We start from the raw sequence: 20000 nt of genomic DNA, 5'->3' as shown, positions 1-20000 counted from the left end.
TCTCTACAGTAAACCCCATTCTGCCTCTGGAGACCATCATTCCATTTCACAGTTCTAATGTTTTAAAAGCTTCTCTAAAGACTGTATGAAGTTTTAATAAATAATATTTTGAGCTAGATGATTGGAGTTCAGAATACTGGAGTAGATAACTGTCATTCCATTCCATCTATTCTAAATTATGTGAATTCGAAAGTTGTTTTAAAAAATATCTTTGAAAAAACCTCTTTCTTTATCGCCGCTCTATTTGGGAAGGACCCCAGCAAACTGGGAACATTCCCGAAACATTAGCTAAGAGTGCCATTAAGTTTTAGTTAGGGTTTTATCTAACATTAGGATGATAACATCCCAAAAACATTCAGAGAATGTTTTTAATAACAAAATATATTATCATTTTTCACAAAGAAATAAATGAAATATCCTTGGAGTGTTCTCCTAAGATGCACTAAAATGTTGTGGACAACATCTGTAACAACCACCAGAGAACCTTTAAAGAACAAACTAAATGTGTTCTGGGAATGTTCTTGTAACTTCAGGCGAACGTTTTTTGCACCCTAAAAGAAACATTATAGAATCATCCGCACAACTGGACAGTTTTTGTGTTCTGGGAACATATATTTTGTGATATCCCCACAATGTTCTCACCAGACTGTTCTCACAACCTAATGAAACATTATGGGAACATTTAAAGAACAGATTGCTTGACATCATGGGAAAATCAAAAGAAATCAGCCAAGACCTCAGAAAAGAAATGTGTAGACCTCCACAAGTCTGGTTCATCCTTGGGAGCAATTTCCAAACGCCTGAAGGTACCACGTTCATCGGTACAAACAATAGTACGCAAGTATAAACACCATGGGACCACGCAGCCGTCATACCGCTCAGGAAGGAGACGCGTTCTGTCTCCTAGAGATGAACGTACCTTGGTGCAAAAAGTGCAAATCAATCCCAGAACAACAGCAAAGGACCTTGTGAAGATGCTGGAGGAAACAGGTACAAAAGTATCTATATCCACAGTAAAACGAGTCCTATATCGACATAACCTAAAAGGCCGCTCAGCAAGGAAGAAGCCACTGCTCCAAAACCGCCATAAAAAAGCCAGACTACGGTTTGCAACTGCACATGGGGACAAAGATCGTACTTTTTGGAGGAATGTCCTCTGGTCTGATTAAATTTGCAATTGGCTGACACAGATAAGAAGCTCAAGCAGTTCCTCATCAACTCACACACAGTAAATTAACAGAGAACGGGTCCAATCCTGTTCCAGTCGGTAAATCAATTTTAATTGCACATACACGAGACTCGTGGCAATTATATCAGACCCGACCCAGATCCGAGACAAAAGTCTGAATTTAGGACCCGGGTCCCGGTTTCGGATCTCTGAATTTTTGGGTCTGTTGGACCCGTGAAGACCTCTACTTGCAACATCAGGCGAATGTTTTATACAAACATTCTATAATCAACACCACGAATGGACAGTTTTTTTGTGTTATGAGAACATTTGCGGCCACTTAACGAATGTTCTGGGAACTTTCACAGAACCCTTTTTGGTTATTTATCACATACTTTGTAATTCCAGGAGGTCTTTGTCAAGTTCCTCAGATATCCATTCGTCTTTTAAATGAAAAGGCTGTATGCATACAGTTCTGCAGAATCCTCCCTCTCTCCCTCTCTCTCCCTCCCTCTCTCCCTCCCTCTCTCCCTCCCTCCCTCCCTCTCTCTCCCTCTCTCCCTCTCTCTCCCTCCCTCTCTCCCTCCCTCTCTCCCTCCCTCTCTCCCTCCCTCCCTACTCATTCTGCTCAGTCAGTCTGATATATTTTTCATCATATTATAAGTTCTGTTCATTCCTGATAAGATTCACGCTGCGGGGATCAAGCTGAAATGTATTGTTTGACCCTGAGTGTGAATTTCTATTAGCTAGGCTGCTAAAGTAAATGGCCATAGAGCTTCAGATGGAATAGGAGGAGAAAACACAGAGAGAGGGGGGGGATAAGGCAATAACATCCTAATAACATCATCCTAATAACATCATCCTAATAACATCATCCTAATAACATCATCCTAATAACATCATCCTAATAACATCATCCTAATAACATCATCCTAATAACATCATCCTAATAACATCATCCTAATAACATCATCCTAATAACATCATCCTAATAACATCATCCTAATAACATCATCCTAATAACATCATCCTAATAACATCATCCTATAACATCATCCTAATAACATCATCCTAATAACATCCCTAATAACATCATCCTAATAACATCATCCTGATAACATCATCCTAATAACATCATCCTAATAACATCATCCTAATAACATCATCCTAATAACATCATCCTAATAACATCATCCTAATAACATCATCCTAATAACATCATCCTGATAACATCATCCTAATAACATCATCCTAATAACATCATCCTAATAACATCATCCTAATAACATCATCCTAATAACATCATCCTAATAACATCATCCTAATAACATCATCCTAATAACATCATCCTAATAACATCATAATAACATCATCCTAATAACATCATCCTAATAACATCATCCTAATAACATCATCCTAATAACATCATCCTAATAACATGTTCAAATTCAGCCACACTGAAACTGAATCCCTTTAAAGGTGTTTCATTAGGACGCTTGAACAAAGGTCTGATTTATTAGATAGTTCAAGTGGTACTGGGGGGACCAAATGGGTTGAACTGTACATTATGAATCATTGGCTAATCACTCATCAATCATTGGAACATAAAACCACAAAAAAATATCAGTAGCTAAACACTCAGTCCGCGTCCCTATTCCATATACAAGACACTACTTTTGACATTAGCCCCCCTGGACCCAGGTGGGAAATAGTAGACTCTAAAGGGGATTAGGATCCATTTGGGACGCTGTGCTGATAGTCGCTAGACGCATTGGAAGAACCACATCCTGGGGGGCGCCTATACAACGGTGTGGTAGGGGAAACACTTACCCCATTCACTGGGTAGGTCCTCCAGTCCAGCTCCCCCAGAACAGCTGTGGTGTCCAACAGAACCACTAGAGAGAGAGAGAGAGAGAGAGAGAGAGAGAGAGAGAGAGAGAGAGAGAGAGAGAGAGAGAGAGAGAGAGAGAGAGAGAGAGAGGGAGAGAGAGAAGAGAGAGAGAGAGACAGAGAGAGAGAGAGAGAGAGAGAGAGAGAGAGAGAGACAGAGAGAGAGAGAGAGAGAGAGAGAGAGAGAGCAGACAGACAGAGAGAGAGAGGGAGGGAGGGAGGGAGGGAGGGAGAGAGAGAGAGAGAGACAGAGACAGAGAGAGACAGAGAGAGAGAGAGTTTATGAAAGAGGCGGACAGAAACAGGGGAGAGAGAGGGGAGAGAGAGAGGAGAGAGAGGGGAGAGAGAGGGGAGAGAGAGGGGAGAGAGAGAGGGGAGAGAGAGGGGAGAGAGAGAGGGAGAGAGAGGGGAGAGAGAGAGAGAGAGAGAGGGAGTAAACCATAGTTATCAAACTGCCAGAGTAGAGCAACACTCGTCCAGAGGCACTCAGCAGAGAGAATGACCTACGAGCACTGAAAGGGTGAAAGCCAGAACAACAACACTGTGCAGAGAAACCAACATACTGGTTCAGGGACAAATACAATACAACACATTCAACTCTTTAAAAAGGGATAATGAAACAAACGGTATGTGGACACTGCATATCTTTCTTAGCCCTGAAATCTTGAATGCCAATGCTGTTCTTGCCAAACCATCTTACAGCACTGAATAAGCCCATGTCCCATAGAACTGAACACAATGAAAGCGAAAAGTGACGTTTCTTGGAATAACACACACAGGAAGTTCAGTCGAAGTTGGTTTCATAAAGAAAAGGGTCCTGGGTTGTCACTTCAGGTTGAAACAACTTTACACTCGTGACTGTGTCCAAAATGGCCACCGTATTCACTATGCCCTACAGTTTGGTGACAGGTAGTCTAGCTAGTTAAGAAGCGTTTGGGCCAGTAACTGAAAGGTTGTAAGGTTTTGAATCCCCTTCACCACATAACACTTGCTGTGCCTGTGACATCATAAAGCATTATTGGACAATAATATAGAACTCCCTATGCCTGCTGCCTTATAGATCAGGACAAAATAAAACAGTGGGGTGGATCATTTCCTGGTCCCCTAGGGCCCAGTGTGTGGTGTGGATCATTTCCTGGTCCTCTACAGCCCAGTGTGTGGGGTGGATCATTTCCTGGTCCCCTAGAGCCCAGTGTGTGGGGTGGATCATTTCCTGGTCCCCTAGAGCCCAGTGTGTGGGGTGGATCATTTCCTGGTCCTCTAGAGCCCAGTGTGTGGGGTGGATCATTTCCTGGTCCCCTAGAGCCCAGTGTGTGGGGTGGATCATTTCCTGGTCCTCTACAGCCCAGACCGTGGAGACAGTGATTATGTCCACTTGGTAAAGCCAGCTGAGAAAATTTGATGAATGTGCAATTTCCTTTGTCTCCCCCTCCCCCTCCCTCCCCCATCTATCTCCCTCCCTCCATCTCACTCCCTCTCTCCCCCCTCCCTCCCTCCCTCTCTCCCTCCCTCTCTCCCTCCCTCCCTCTCACCACCTGGTCAAAAGCAGTGCAGTATTGGATATTGAATAAAACTAATATATAATATTGACTCAGTTTTAATGTTGACTCACTCAAATTATTTTAGTAATGATAAGGAAGCTTCTGTCTCAGAGATATATAGAAGGAGAGGTGGAGGGAGGGAGAGAGAGGGAGAAAGAACAGAGAGAGTGAGGGACAGAGAAAGAACAGAGAGAGTGAGGGACAGAGAAAGAACAGAGAGAGTGAGGGAGGGAGAGGGAGAAAGAACAGAGAGAGTGAGGGACAGAGAAAGAACAGAGAGAGTGAGGGAGGGAGAGAGAGAAAGAACAGAGAGAGTGAGGGAGGGAGAGAAAGAACAGAGAGAGTGAGGGAGAGAGAGAAAGAACAGAGAGAGTGAGGGAGAGAGAGAAAGAACAGAGAGAGTGAGGGAGGGAGAAAGAACAGAGAGAGTGAGGGACAGAGAAAGAACAGAGAGAGTGAGGGAGAGAGAGAAAGAACAGAGTAGAGAATCAAATCAAATGTTATTTGTCACATGCTTTGCAAACAACAGGTGAAGACTAAGAGTGAAATGCTTACTAACGGGCCCTTCCCAACAATGCAGAGAATTTGTTCTGAAATAATAGAAAAATAATAACACAATGAGTAACGATAACTTGGCTGTATACACGTGGTACCAGTATGGAGTCCATGTGCAGGTCTATGAGGTCATTGAGGTAGATATCTACATATAGATAGGGATAAAGTAACTAGGCAACAGGATAGATCATTAACAGTAACAGCAGCGTATGTGATGAGTCAAAAGGGTCAATGCAGATAGTCCAGGTAGCTATTTGGTTAACTATTTAGCTAACTAGTTAGCAGTCTTATGGCTTGGGGATAGAAGCTGTTCAGGGTCCTGTTGGTTCCAGACTTGGTGTATCGGTACCGCTTGCCGTGCAGTAGCAGAGAGAACCCTCTATGAATTGGGTGGCTGGAGTCTTTGAAAATGTTTAGGGCCTTCCTCTGACACCGCCTGGTATAGAGGTCCTGGATGGCAGGGAGCTCGGCCCCAGTGATGTACTGGGCCGTACGCACCACCCTCTGTAGCGCCTTGTGGCCGGATGCCGAGCAGTTGCCATAACCAGGCGGTGATGCAGCCAGTCAGGATGCTCTCAGTGGTGCAGCTTTTTGAGGATCTAAGGGGCCATGCCGAATCTTTTCAGCCTCCTGAGGGGGAAGAGGCGTTGTCGTGCCCTCTTCACGACTGTGTTGGTGTGTGTGTGTATAATTCCTTAGTGATGTGGACGCCGAGGAACTTGAAGCTCTCGACACGCTCCGCTGCAGCCCTGTTGATGTGGATGGGGGCGTGCTCGGTCCTCCGTTTCCTGTAGTCCACGATCAGCTCCTTTGTCTTGCTCACGTTGTTGTCCCGGCAACACACGGCCAGGTCTCTGACCTCCTCCCTGTAGGCTGTCTCATCGTCGTCTGTGATCAGGCCTACCACCGTCGTGTCGTCGGCAAACTTAATGATGATGTTGGAGTCGTCCGCGGTCACACAGTCGTGTAAGCACGCACCCCTGAAGGCCCCCCCATGTTGAGGGTTGTGTTGAGGGTCGGATGTGTTGTTGCCTACCCTCACCACCTGGGGGCGGCCCGTCAGGAAGTCCAGGATCCAGTTGAAAAGGGAGGTGTTTAAGGTCCTTAGCTTAGTGATGAGCTTGGAGGGCACTATGGTGTTGAACGCTGAGCTGTAGTCAATGAACAGCATTCTCACTTAGGTGTTCCTCTTGTCCAGGTGGGAAAGGGCAGTGTGGGAGTGCAATAGAGATTGCGTCATCTATGGATCTGTTGGGACGGTATGAGAATTGGAGTGGATCTAGGGTTTTCTGGGATAATGGTGTTGATGTGAGCCATGACCAGCCTTTCAAAGCTCTTCATGGCTACAGATGTGAGTGCTACGGGGCGACAGACATTTAGACAGGTTATCTTAGTGTCCTTGGGCACAGGGACTATGGTGGTCTGCTTGAAACATGTAGGTATTACAGACAGGGTCAGTGAAGACACTTGCCAGCTGGTCAGACCATGCTCTGAGTATACAGCCTGGTAATCCATCTGGCCCTGAGGCCTTGTGATGCTCTGAGTATGCAGCCTGGTAATCCATCTGGCCCTGAGGCCTTGTGATGCTCTGAGTATGCAGCCTGGTAATCCAGAGGCCTTGTGAATGTTAACCTGTTTAAAGATCTTACTTATTTTTTATTTTTTTTTGGGGGGGGGGGGGGGGGGTAGATCAGCTTTAATATTGCAGATAGATTGTAACTTCCATCAATGTAATTGTCTGCATCACTTCCAATCTCCATTCGTTTTTTTTTTCTCTCAAATATATATATATATATATATATATATACATACAGTGAGGGAAAAAAGTATTTGATCCTCCCTGTTGATTTTGTACTTATTTCCCTCATTAAAATGCAAATCAATTTATAACATTTTCGACATGCGTTTTTCAGGATTTTTTTGTTGTTATTCTGTCTCTCACTGTTCAAATAAACCTACCATTAAAATTATAGACTGATCATGTCTTTGTCAGTGGGCAAACGTACAAAATCAGCAGGGGATCAAATACTTTTTTCCCTCACTGTACATACATATATACATACATACACATACATACATATAAATACATTTATACATATATATATATATATATATATATATATATATATACACACATATCCTTTTTTCAAATATATTTCCCTTTATTACTTACCAACCCCACCACCCCTTCCCTAATTGGAGTAAACTAGTGAACAACAACCCTTAGGCCTCTTGTCACGACTTCCTCCGAAGCTGCCTCCTCTCCTGGTTCGAGGCAGGCTTCGGCGTTCGTCGTCACCGGCCTTCTAGCCACCGCCGCTCCTCATCTCATCATTCCATTTGTTTTGTCTTGTCTATTACACACACCTGGTTCACATCCCCTCATCAGTACCTGTATACGTGTTCCCTCTGCCCCCCTTGTCCTGGTTCACATCCCCTCATCAGTACCTGTATAAGTGTTCCCTCTGCCCCCCTTGTCCTGGTTCATATCCCCTCATCAGTACCTGTATACGTGTTCCCTCTGCCCCCCTTGTCTTGGTGTGTGATTCTGTGATTCGGTGATTTTGAAGGAGTCAGGCGCAGGAGGGTAAATCACAGTGTAAGTGGTGTTACATAGATGCTGTGTTCACGATGCATGATTAATACATAATTCATGGTTTATTTCGATGTAGTAAATAAATAAAAATGATTTATTGATGTATAGGTAAGAATTTAAATGTGATGTAACAGGTAAAATTAACGTTAGGCCATTGTTTGTGTTTTTATGTTCCATCCCGGAAGAGTGGCGCAGTGGTCTAAGGCGCCGCATCGCAGTGCTAACTGTGCCACTAGAGATCCTGGTTCGAATCCAGGCTCTGTCGCAGCCGGCCGCGACCGGGAGACTCATGGGCGGCGCACAATTGGTCCAGGGTAGGGGAGGGAATGGCCGGCAGGGATGTAGCTCAGTTGATAGAGCATGGCGTTTGCAACGCCAGGGTTGTGGGTTTGTTTCCCACGGGGGGCCAGTATAAAAAAATAAAAATATGTATTCACTAACTGTAAGTCGCTCTGGATAAGAGCGTCTACTAAAATGTAACTAACGTAACACGGTTGTGTTACTGCTACGGAATTTGTTCATTGACTTTGTGCAATCTAACTTAAACAGATCTTAGTCTGAGTTATATAATTGTTGATGGCAGAGGCCAAGAAAGACAGTAAAGGGACTTTAAGGATTCAAGAACCTCTTTTCAGGACAAGCAGCCAACAAGGTATTTTGTTCAACCTGTAGAACTTTGTTTATATTCGCGCCGGGCGCCATTTGTATTAATTTGTTTCAGTACTGTATAATTTAATCAACTATACTGTGTTCGTTCAAATATATAGTTCTCACGGCGTGACGTGGATGCATCGAAGAAAAAAGACGTCCAAGGCAATAAACGCCCGTTTCAAGGAACCAACCTGCGTCTGTTGTCGTGAAGAGAGCTACACACAGAATAACAGAGTTTATTCCGGAATACAGAGTTACTCAGTAAAAGCGGCAAAACAGGCGCACTGGAACCAACAAAGCAGTACGGGGAAAATAACCCGGCGATACAAAATACAAGGAGCTCCACCGAGCTTTTATTCCTGAACTTCCTCTACCCTCAACCTCTCCGATCATTTTCATGATGTCCATCCGGTTTGCTTCTATATGCCATATCTTTCTAACTGTGCTCTTTCACAAAAGCTCTCAAACCTATAACCTATATACTTATTATGGACACAGTATGCATTAGTTATCATGGTTCAGTGTTGCTAGCTTTCGAAGAGAACATAGAAAGGTATTTAAGCTCGTCTGGGTTTCCCTTTGTGTAATTCCGTGATAGTTTGCAAGCCCCTGCCAAATCTGACGAGTGTCAGAGCCGGTGTAGTAGGATTAGATTTTGGTCCTGTCTTGACGCTTTGCCTGTTTGATGGTTCGTCAGAGAGAGGGATTTCTTATAAGCGTCCGGATTAGTGTCCCGCTCCTTGAAAGCGGCAGCTCCCACCAGCATCTAACTGAGGTAAAGCCCTTTCTCTCCCCACCAGCATCTAACTGAGGTAAAGCCCTTTCTCTCCCCACCAGCATCTAACTGAGGTAAAGCCCTTTCTCTCCCCACTAGCATCTATCTGAGGTAAAGCCCTTTCTCTCCCCACCAGCATCTAACTGAGGTAAAGCCCTTTCTCTCCCCACCAGTATCTAACTGAGGTAAAGCCCTTTCTCTCCCCACCAGCAACTAACTGAGGTAAAGCCCTTTCTCTCCCCACCAGCATCTATCTGAGGTAAAGCCCTTTCTCTCCCCACCAGCATCTAACTGAGGTAAAGCCCTTTCTCTCCCCACTAGCATCTATCTGAGGTAAAGCCCTTTCTCTCCTCACCAGCATCTAACTGAGGTAAAGCCCTTTCTCTCCCCACCAGCATCTAACTGAGGTAAAGCCCTTTCTCTCCCCACCAGCATCTAACTGAGGTAAAGCCCTTTCTCTCCCTACCAGCATCTAACTGAGGTAAAGCCCTTTCTCTCCTCACCAGCATCTAACTGAGGTAAAGCCCTTTCTCTCCCCACCAGCATCTAACTGAGGTAAAGCCCTTTCTCTCCTCACCAGCATCTAACTGAGGTAAAGCCCTTCGTCTCCTCACCAGCATCTAACTGAGGTAAAGCCCTTTCTCTCCTCACCAGCATCTAACTGAGGTAAAGCCCTTTCTCTCCCCACCAGCATCTAACTGAGGTAAAGCCCTTTCTCTCCCCACCAGCATCTAACTGCGCGCTCTAAGCGGGGACACTTGTGATTGGCCAACGTGTGCATGCCATGCAGTGAGTGAGAGAGCCCGCTTGTGATTGGTCAGCATCCTCTGTGCATGTAGAGAGTGAATGAATGGAGTCTAGCGCATCTCATTGGAGGTGGCAGGTAGCTTAGTGGTTAAGAGCGTTGTGCCAGTAACCGAAAGGTCGCTGGTTCTAATCCCCGAGCCGACTAGGTGAAAAATCTGTCGATGTGCCCTTGAGCAAGGCACTTACCCTAATTGCTCCTGTAAGTCGCTCTGGATAAGAGCGTCTGCTAAATGACGTAAATGCAAATGAGGTGTTAGTTTAGTGTTTGTTGTATTACGTGCTGACTGCACTGCCCTACTAAATGTACATCCAGGCGCTAAACCTGGTTCTATTTGGTCAGTCCCGCCTCTCCCATCTCCTCATTGGTTTTTAGGAGCATATACCAACGTGGGGGATCCGAAAAGATGAAATGAGGTCCACACTCCAGTCCAGTTGGTCGTGGTAAAGCACCTTAAAGTTGGTTGCCAACTGCCATATAAAGTCCACAGAAGAAGAAGAAGAAGATGAAGATGAAGAAGAGGAAGAGATTACTAGAAACTAACTTGGTTTCCCCTTTTATCTGTGGATTAATTGTCAGAGTAGAGAACATACATTTTGTGTGAATCAAAATGGGTACAAATTCTACAAAGATCCAGAAAAAAAGGACCCAATGTTTATATCCCTGGACAAATTAGCTAGCAACAGCAAGCTAGCAAGCTAAATGTCCATGAATGTTTCATGTGTTTTGACCTGTCCCCAAATTAAATATAGTTGGTTCAGAGTTAATTTTGATATTTCAACCTGCGTGTCCTGTTTGCGTCTGGTATTGATGGACAAAATCAACATGCGCGCGATGGCGCACGAGCGTGCCCAGTGTAGTCTGCATGTTAATGGCGTGTCAAAGAAAGGAGAAAATAGCAGCCTCTTGCGATATGGATATTGCACATGTCAATATTCCAATTTTGGTCTGAATTGGATTAATAGTGCAGGTTGAATACTTAATGACTCAAGACATTTCAGCTTTTCATTTTGTATTAATTTGTTTTTTTTTTAAATCGAAACATAATTCCACTTTAACATTATGGAGTATTGTGTGTAGGCCAGTGACACAACATCTCAATTTAATCCATTTAAAATTCAGGCTCTAACATGACAAAATGTGGAAAAAGTCAAGGGGTGTGAAAACTTTCTGAAGGGAGGGAGGGAGGAGAGGGAGGGAGGGAGGGAGGGAACTACCGATAATTGGCCGAGCCGATATATTGGGCCGATATTGGCCTTTTCTAGTCTATCAGCCCTTCTCTATGGGCTTTGCCAATAGTCCCTCTACATAGCAAAACTGCTGCTATGGCAGCCGTCACTCACCACCTGGGGAATGTCTAGTCACCACTCACCGCCTGAGGAATGTCTAGTCACCACTCACCACCTGAGGAATGTCTAGTCACCACTCACCACCTGGGGAATGTCTAGTCACCACTCACCGCCTGAGGAATGTCTAGTCACCACTCACCACCTGAGGAATGTCTAGTCACCACTCACCACCTGAGGAATGTCTAGTCACCACTCACCACCTGGGGAATGTCTAGTCACCACTCACCACCTGAGGAATGTCTAGTCACCACTCACCACCTGGGGAATGTCTAGTCACCACTCACCACCTGAGGAATGTCTAGTCACCACTCACCACCTGGGGAATGTCTAGCCGTCACTCACCACCTGGGGAATGTCTAGTCACCACTCACCACCTGGGGAATGTCTAGTCACCACTCACCACCTGGGGAATGTCTAGTCACCACTCACCACCTGGGGAATGTCTAGTCACCACTCACCACCTGAGGAATGTCTAGTCACCACTCACCGCCTGAGGAATGTCTAGTCACCACTCACCGCCTGAGGAATGTCTAGTCACCACTCACCACCTGAGGAATGTCTAGTCACCACTCACCACCTGAGGAATGTCTAGTCACCACCTGAGGAATGTCTAGTCACCACTCACCACCTGAGGAATGTCTAGTCACCACTCACCACCTGGGGAATGTCTAGTCACCACTCACCACCTGAGGAATGTCTAGTCACCACTCACCACCTGAGGAATGTCTAGTCACCACTCACCACCTGGGGAATGTCTAGTCACCACTCACCACCTGGGGAATGTCTAGTCACCACCTGGGGAATGTCTAGTCACCACTCACCACCTGAGGAATGTCTAGTCACCACTCACCACCTGGGGAATGTCTAGTCACCACTCACCACCTGGGGAATGTCTAGTCACCACCTGGGGAATGTCTAGTCACCACTCACCACCTGAGGAATGTCTAGTCACCACTCACCACCTGGGGAATGTCTAGTCACCACCTGGGGAATGTCTAGTCACCACTCACCACCTGGGGAATGTCTAGTCACCACCTGGGGAATGTCTAGTCACCACTCACCACCTGGGGAATGTCTAGTCACCACTCACCACCTGGGGAATGTCTAGTCACCACTCACCACCTGGGGAATGTCTAGTCACCACCTGGGGAATGTCTAGTCACCACTCACCACCTGGGGAATGTCTAGTCACCACCTGGGGAATGTCTAGTCACCACTCACCACCTGGGGAATGTCTAGTCACCACCTGGGGAATGTCTAGTCACCACTCACCACCTGGGGAATGTCTAGTCACCACTCACCACCTGGGGAATGTCTAGTCACCACTCACCACCTGGGGAATGTCTAGTCACCACTCACCACCTGGGGAATGTCTAGTCACCACTCACCACCTGGGGAATGTCTAGTCACCACTCACCACCTGAGGAATGTCTAGTCACCACTCACCACCTGAGGAATGTCTAGTCACCACTCACCGCCTGAGGAATGTCTAGTCACCACTCACCGCCTGAGGAATGTCTAGTCACCACTCACCACCTGAGGAATGTCTAGTCACCACTCACCACCTGAGGAATGTCTAGTCACCACTCACCACCTGGGGAATGTCTAGTCACCACTCACCACCTGGGGAATGTCTAGTCACCACCTGAGGGAATGTCTAGTCACCACTCACCACCTGGGGAATGTCTAGTCACCACTCACCACCTGGGGAATGTCTAGTCACCACTCACCACCTGGGGAATGTCTAGTCACCACTCACCACCTGAGGAATGTCTAGTCACCACTCACCACCTGGGGAATGTCTAGTCACCACTCACCACCTGGGGAATGTCTAGTCACCACTCACCACCTGGGAATGTCTAGTCACCACTCACCACCTGGGGAATGTCTAGTCACCACTCACCACCTGGGGAATGTCTAGTCACCACTCACCACCTGGGGAATGTCTAGTCACCACTCACCACCTGGGGAATGTCTAGTCACCACTCACCACCTGGGGAATGTCTAGTCACCACTCACCACCTGAGGGAATGTCTAGTCACCACTCACCACCTGAGGGAATGTCTAGTCACCACTCACCACCTGGGGAATGTCTAGTCACCACTCACCACCTGGGGAATGTCTAGTCACCACTCACCACCTGGGGAATGTCTAGTCACCACTCACCACCTGAGGAATGTCTAGTCACCACTCACCACCTGAGGAATGTCTAGTCACCACTCACCACCTGGGGAATGTCTAGTCACCACTCACCACCTGAGGAATGTCTAGTCACCACTCACCACCTGGGGAATGTCTAGTCACCACTCACCACCTGAGGAATGTCTAGTCACCACTCACCACCTGAGGAATGTCTAGTCACCACTCACCACCTGGGGAATGTCTAGTCACCACTCACCACCTGGGGAATGTCTAGTCACCACTCACCACCTGGGGAATGTCTAGTCACCACCCCACCTGGGGAATGTCTAGTCACCACCTGGGGAATGTCTAGTCACCACTCACCACCTGGGGAATGTCTAGTCACCACTCACCACCTGGGGAATGTCTAGTCACCACTCACCACCTGAGGAATGTCTAGTCACCACTCACCACCTGGGGAATGTCTAGTCACCACTCACCACCTGGGGAATGTCTAGTCACCACTCACCACCTGGGGAATGTCTAGTCACCACTCACCACCTGGGGAATGTCTAGTCACCACTCACCACCTGGGGAATGTCTATCTGGGAAGATCAGCATCAGTAGCTAGCTCATTCTCCAACAGAAAGGTGCAGTATTGAGATGAAATTGATTAATTGACACAGTGACCAAAATCGAACTCCTGTTGCAAATATTTGTTTAGTTAAGTCACTAATAATAAGGATTGTGTCGACATGCCCGGCACTGCATAGCTAGCTAAACAGATAGCTATGGGACCTGTTAGCAGATAGCTATGGGACCTGTTAGCAGATAGCTATGGGACCTGTTAGCAGATAGCTATGGGACCTGCTAGCTATGGGACCTGTTAGCAGATAGCTATGGGACCTGTTAGCAGATAGCTATGGGACCTGTTAGCAGATAGCTATGGGACCTGTTAGCAGATAGCTATGGGACCTGTTAGCAGATAGCTATGGGACCTGTTAGCAGATAGCTATGGGACCTGTTAGCAGATAGCTATGGGACCTATAGCTAGCTATATTGGCTACTATGCTAGCTAGCTGGCTAGATAAACATGGTGCTAACAAGCTCAATGCATGCAAGAGATGTACCTTTCAAATTGGTAAAAACTAAGTCAAATCTATTGTTTGACTTTAAAATGGATGCATTAACACATACACGGCTGTCTCTGATTTTTTTAAATCAAAATGTTCACATTTAATGATATTGAATATCGGCCATCAGCCTCCTTAAGCCTCCAAAAATCGGCATCGGCCCTAAACAATCCATATGGGTCGTTCTCTAGAGGGAGGGAGGGAGGGAGGGAGGGAGGGGAAGAAGGAGGGAGGAGTGGGGAGGGAGGGAGGGAGGAAGGAAGGGAGGGAGGGAGGGAGGGAGGGAGGGAGGGAGGGAGGGAGGGAGGGAGGGAGGGAGGGAGGGAGGGAGGGAGGGAGGGAGGGAGGGAGGGAGGGAGGGAGGGAGGGAGGGAGGGAGGGAGGGAGGGAGGGAGGAAGGAGTGGGGGTCCATATTGAACTGTGATTGATGGGATCTTTGTGGGTCTACTGGGACAGAGGTATCTAATCCTCCACCAGACAATAACACAATGTTATCTGTGTTCCACTGGAACTCAATACCCCAAACCCTGGGCAACAAGCGTTGGGCATAATGGACTACAATAACCCACACACTCTTAAACACACACACACACACACACACACGCACACACACACACACACACACACACACACACACGACGCGAAAGAGGAAATCAGATATAGAGACGAGCACTTTAGTTTCTACGCTAAATCATATTATCACTGTCTAGACCCCCACCCACTTTGTCTCGGAGACACAATCACTGAGAAACTTCCGCTCCTCAATCTCACTTTTCCCGAACACAGTGAAAGGGGAAAAGTGGCGACTTGTCGGTAAATAAAACCCAGACGGAAGACGACGTAATCCAGAGTGACTTCTTTAACTGTAAAAGTGTCTGGTAAATGTCTAGCAGATGTCTTGCGTCAGCTGTAGGCAACCAAGCCTCTAAATTCAATTCAACGCTCTTCAAACAAACTCAATCTGCTTGTTCCAAACAGAGAAAATTAGGGCCAGTATTCCTGGCTGTCCTTCCCAATAGAAGACTGTGTGCGTGTATCAAATACCCCCCCCCATTCCCTTTATAGTGCACTAAGGCCCTGTTCTAAAGTAGTGCACTATAAAGGGAACAGGGGTGCCATTTGGAACGTATCTCTCTTCACTCCTAATCTTCATCAGCAGTGTGGACACGAGAGACCCAGATATCTGGAGCTTTATCTCATTCTCAGTCTAGTAGGGGATCTGATCTTGTTTTTTTCCAGGAGGTTGAGGCCTGGTAACTTTAAGGAAGACATCAGCACAGAGGCCTCAGAAGAGACAGGCATCTAGCTAGCACTCCGCTCCTCTGTGTCTGTCTTGTCTGCCTGTCTGCCTGTGACATCTCACTTTCCCCTAAAATAGGCCAAATAGAATCTCTGTCTGGGAAGGCAGGAAAACACACACTGACAGACAGAGAGGGGGAGAGAGGGGGATACAGGGGGAGAGAGGAGAGAGGGGAGAGAGAGGAGAGAGAGGAGAGAGGGGGAGACAGGGAGAGAGAGATGAGAGAGAGGGATAGAGAGAGAGGGGGTTGTTGAGGGAGACAGTGAGAAAGATAAAGAGAGAGAGAGGGAGACAGAGAGACCACGAGACAGACAGAGTTAGAGAGAGAGAGAGAGAGAGAGAGAGAGAGAGAGAGAGAGAGAGAGAGAGAGAGAGAGAGAGAGAGAGAGAGAGAGAGAGAGAGAGAGAGAGAGAGAGAGAGAGAGAGAGAGAGAGAGAGAGAGAGAGAAAGAGAGAGAGAGAGAGAGAGAGAGAGAGAGAGAGAGAGAGAGAGAGAGAGAGAGAGAGAGAGATAGAGAGAGAGAGATAGAGAACCCACAGCCAGATGCAGACTGTAATGTGTGAGAATCCGCCCCGGCATCTCAGAGCACTCAGAGATCACAGGAGTTTGGTTTGAAGCGTCTGCCAGTCAGGTGTGTGTGTGTGTTTATGTGTGTGTGTTTATGTGTGTGTGTGTGTGTGTGTGTGTGTGTGTGTGTGTGTGTGTGTGTGTGTGTGTGTGTGTGTGTGTGTGTGTGTGTGTGAGTGTGTGTGTGTGTGTGTGTTGCAGTGCCTATCAAGTCTAGAGCCTCAACCACCTGTTCTGTTCACTAAGGAGGCTGTGTGGAAAGGGAACCATTAACAACAAACAGAGGTGAAAGTCATCACAGCACACTGAGTTGAGTTGTGTTAGTTGTTGGGTGACTAGAGGTTGAAGAGGGGGTAGAGATATCACAGCACACTGAGTTGAGTTGTGTTAGTTGTTGGGTGACTAGAGGTTGAAGAGGGGGTAGAGATATCACAGCACACTGAGTTGAGTTGTGTTAGTTGTTGGGTGACTAGAGGTTGAAGAGGGGGTAGAGATATCACAGCACACTGAGTTGAGTTGTGTTAGTTGTTGGGTCACTAGAGGTTGAAGAGGGGGTAGAGATATCACAGCACACTGAGTTGAGTTGTGTAGTTGTTGTTGGGTGACTAGAGGTTGAAGAGGGGGTAGAGATAGACCGGTTCAAGATGGATGTGTGAGGGGAAATCCGTTACTGTGTTATTGGCGACTTCAGGAGAGAATCTTCACACGTCAACAAAATAATATAATAGCAACATTGACGCGCACACGCACGCACGCACGCACACTCGCACACATATTACAATTGTGTGCATCATGCAGGCTACACGTCACCGGTGCGCTCAACTGGTAGGGGTGATACGATCAGTGATCCAAACCTTGATGTTTTCAGAACATCCTACCGCAGTAAGTCATGTGAAGATCAACTTCGTGGCAGGGGATTCGAGCCGAAACAGTGTCATTATCAGTGTAGCTTACGGTACTTAAGCCTATATATGGTACGGTAGCCTATATACGGAACAAAATAACACTCACCTTGATTGGTATGACTGGGGTCCGACAGGATACTTCTAACTAACAGAAAGAACAGGCAATATTTCCTGCTGGAACTCATCTCTACAATATCCACTGGTATGTCCAGGATTCCACTGGTCGAATGAAAGAAAATCCACCCAAAAAAGATATCCAAAAAATTAGGTTTATAATATCCTCAAAAAAATTGCAATGGACTAACCGACAAACTAGCTACGGACTAACGGACACAAGCCATTGCGCGACATGTTCGACGACTTTATGCAACCTAAATCAACATCAGATTAAAAAAAGAATAATATGAATCTTCCTCCGACGAGACAGTTCTGTCCAGCAACAACAGCTTTTACAGTCTTTAGTCCATCTCTTAGAAAAACAAAAACGTTATCCTCCTCCTTTCCTCGATCGATGTTCCTTTAGTCCCCCAACCTCTCCACTGCGTGAGGTTTTTTATTCAGCCTTCCTATATTTTCCTTTAAATTATATATTTATTTATTATCTAGCACAGGTCGGATGCAGTTGTTTACGAAACTTGCTGTAGTCTAACTAAATGTTTCGCCAAAAAAAACCAAGCACTGTTCCAACCGTCACCACCAACAATCTGAACGGACTATACGATTGGAGGTCCGATGAAAAGCTGTAGTTCCTTGATTCGCGGCAGCGTCGTGCTCTGAGGTCCATGGGCAGAGAGAGAGAGAGAGAGAGACAGAGAGGGGGCGAGAGAGAGAGAGAGAGAGAGAGAGAGAGAGAGAGAGAGAGAGAGAGAGAGAGAGAGAGACAGAGAGAGAGAGAGAGAGAGAGAGAGAGAGAGAGAGAGAGAGAGAGAGAGAGAGAGATAGATAGATAGATAGATAGATAGATAGATAGATAGATAGATAGATAGATAGATAGATAGATAGATAGATAGATAGATAGAGAGAGGGTGAGAGAGGGCGAGAGAGAGAGAGATTTGTGACCTGTTGCCACAAGAAAAGGGCAACCAGTGAAGAACAAACACCATTGTAAATAAAACCCATATTTATGTTTATTTATTTTCCCATTTGTACTTTAACTATTTGCACATTGTTACAACACTGTATATATACATAATTTGACATTTGAAATGTCTTTATTCTTTTGAAACTTCTGAGTGTAATGTTTACTGTTAATATTTATTGTTGATTTCACTTTTGTTTACTATCTACTTCACTTGCTTTGGCAATGTTAACATACGTTTCCCATGCCAATAAAGCCCTTAAATTGAAATTGAATTGAGAGAGCGAGAGAGAGAGAGAGGGCGAGAGAGAGAGAGAGGGCGAGAGAGAGAGAGAGCGAGAGAGAGGGCGAGAGAGAGAGCGAGAGAGAGGGCGAGAGAGAGGGAGAGAGAGGGCGAGAGAGAGAGAGAGAGAGAGAGATAGGGAGAGAGAGGGCGAGAGAGAGAGAGAGAGAGAGAGAGAGGGCGAGATGAGCAATAGAGGGTGTCTGCTCCGTTCTCGTGCACATAGAAAGGATCCAATGCTCCGTTTCACGCCACAGTCTGACTCTGAGTGACAAACCAACATTAAAGTCCTTGCCTCCCTCCCTATGCTTCAGTGTAGGTTACCAACCCCCCTCTGGCCTTTTAAGATACAAACAAACCCAATCCTACTACTCTGTCTCCCTGCAGACACAAAGCACACACACATGCACACGCACACGCACACGCACACGCACACACACACAGTATGTAAACTATACAACATATTGATCAGGCTGAAGTTTTAGAGGGGAAACCAGCAGTCTATATTACCTTATCTCCTTCCTGTAAGGTTCACCCCATTCCCTATGTAGTGCACTACTTTTGACCATGGGGGTATAGCAGAATAGGCTGCCATTTGGTGGGCATCCTTAGAGGACAACCAGCAGCAGTCTATTAGGGTGGTATCTGTTTCATGTTATAATAGCTGCATTAGATGATGACTATAAGGAATAGTAAAGTGGCGCAGTGGTAGCTGTGCCACTAGAGATCCTGGTTCGAATCCAGGCTCTGTCGCAGCCGGCCGCGACCGGGAGACTCATGGGGGCGGCGCACAATTGGCCCAGCGTCGTCCAGGGTAGGGGAGGGAATGGCCGGCAGGGATGTAGCTCAGTTGATAGAGCATGGCGTTTGCAACGCCAGGATTGTGGGTTCGATTCCCACGGGGGGGGCCAGTATAAAAAATCTATGTATTCACTAACTGTAAGTCGCTCTGGATAAGAGCGTCTGCCACCGTTACGGCTCTAGGGGATCTGCCTGCCGGACAGGAAGTCAGGTAACGGCTCTAGGGGGGGATCTGCCTGCCGGACAGGAAGTCAGGTAACGGCTCTAGGGGATCTGACTGCCGGACAGGAAGTCAGGTAACTGGAGAGGTGCTGGAGGAATTACATGACATTATAATACAGCGGCCTATTTTGGGGAGGTGTAGATAGCCTACCGTGCTATAAGGCCAATATCCGTGTGCGTTCTGTCAATGAGTACAATGATGGGAATTGTCTTTCTAGGTTTACAGTAATCAATCAATATCTCGGAGATGATCATTTA

The 20000-nt window shown here is 46.5% G+C and overlaps 1 protein-coding gene across 1 annotated transcript in view; it reads right to left on the bottom strand.

Moving 5' to 3' along the window:
* LOC123481160 (ephrin type-A receptor 6-like) overlaps window positions 1-18076 on the bottom strand; it is a 40967-nt gene extending 22891 nt beyond the window's left edge. Inside the window, exons 1-2 of the mRNA XM_045219003.1 lie at window positions 17465-18076; window positions 2999-3063 (exon numbers count right to left, since the gene is read on the bottom strand). Coding sequence (XP_045074938.1) covers window positions 2999-3063; window positions 17465-17543 — 144 coding nt within the window. The 5' untranslated portion in view covers window positions 17544-18076. The remainder of the gene's footprint in view (window positions 1-2998; window positions 3064-17464) is intronic.
* Window positions 18077-20000: the final 1924 nt, after the last annotated feature.

Source organism: Coregonus clupeaformis, unplaced genomic scaffold (assembly GCF_020615455.1).
Source record: "Coregonus clupeaformis isolate EN_2021a unplaced genomic scaffold, ASM2061545v1 scaf1965, whole genome shotgun sequence".
In the NCBI taxonomy this organism is placed as follows: Eukaryota; Metazoa; Chordata; class Actinopteri; order Salmoniformes; family Salmonidae; genus Coregonus; species Coregonus clupeaformis.
This window is presented reverse-complemented; position numbering and strand designations above follow the sequence as displayed.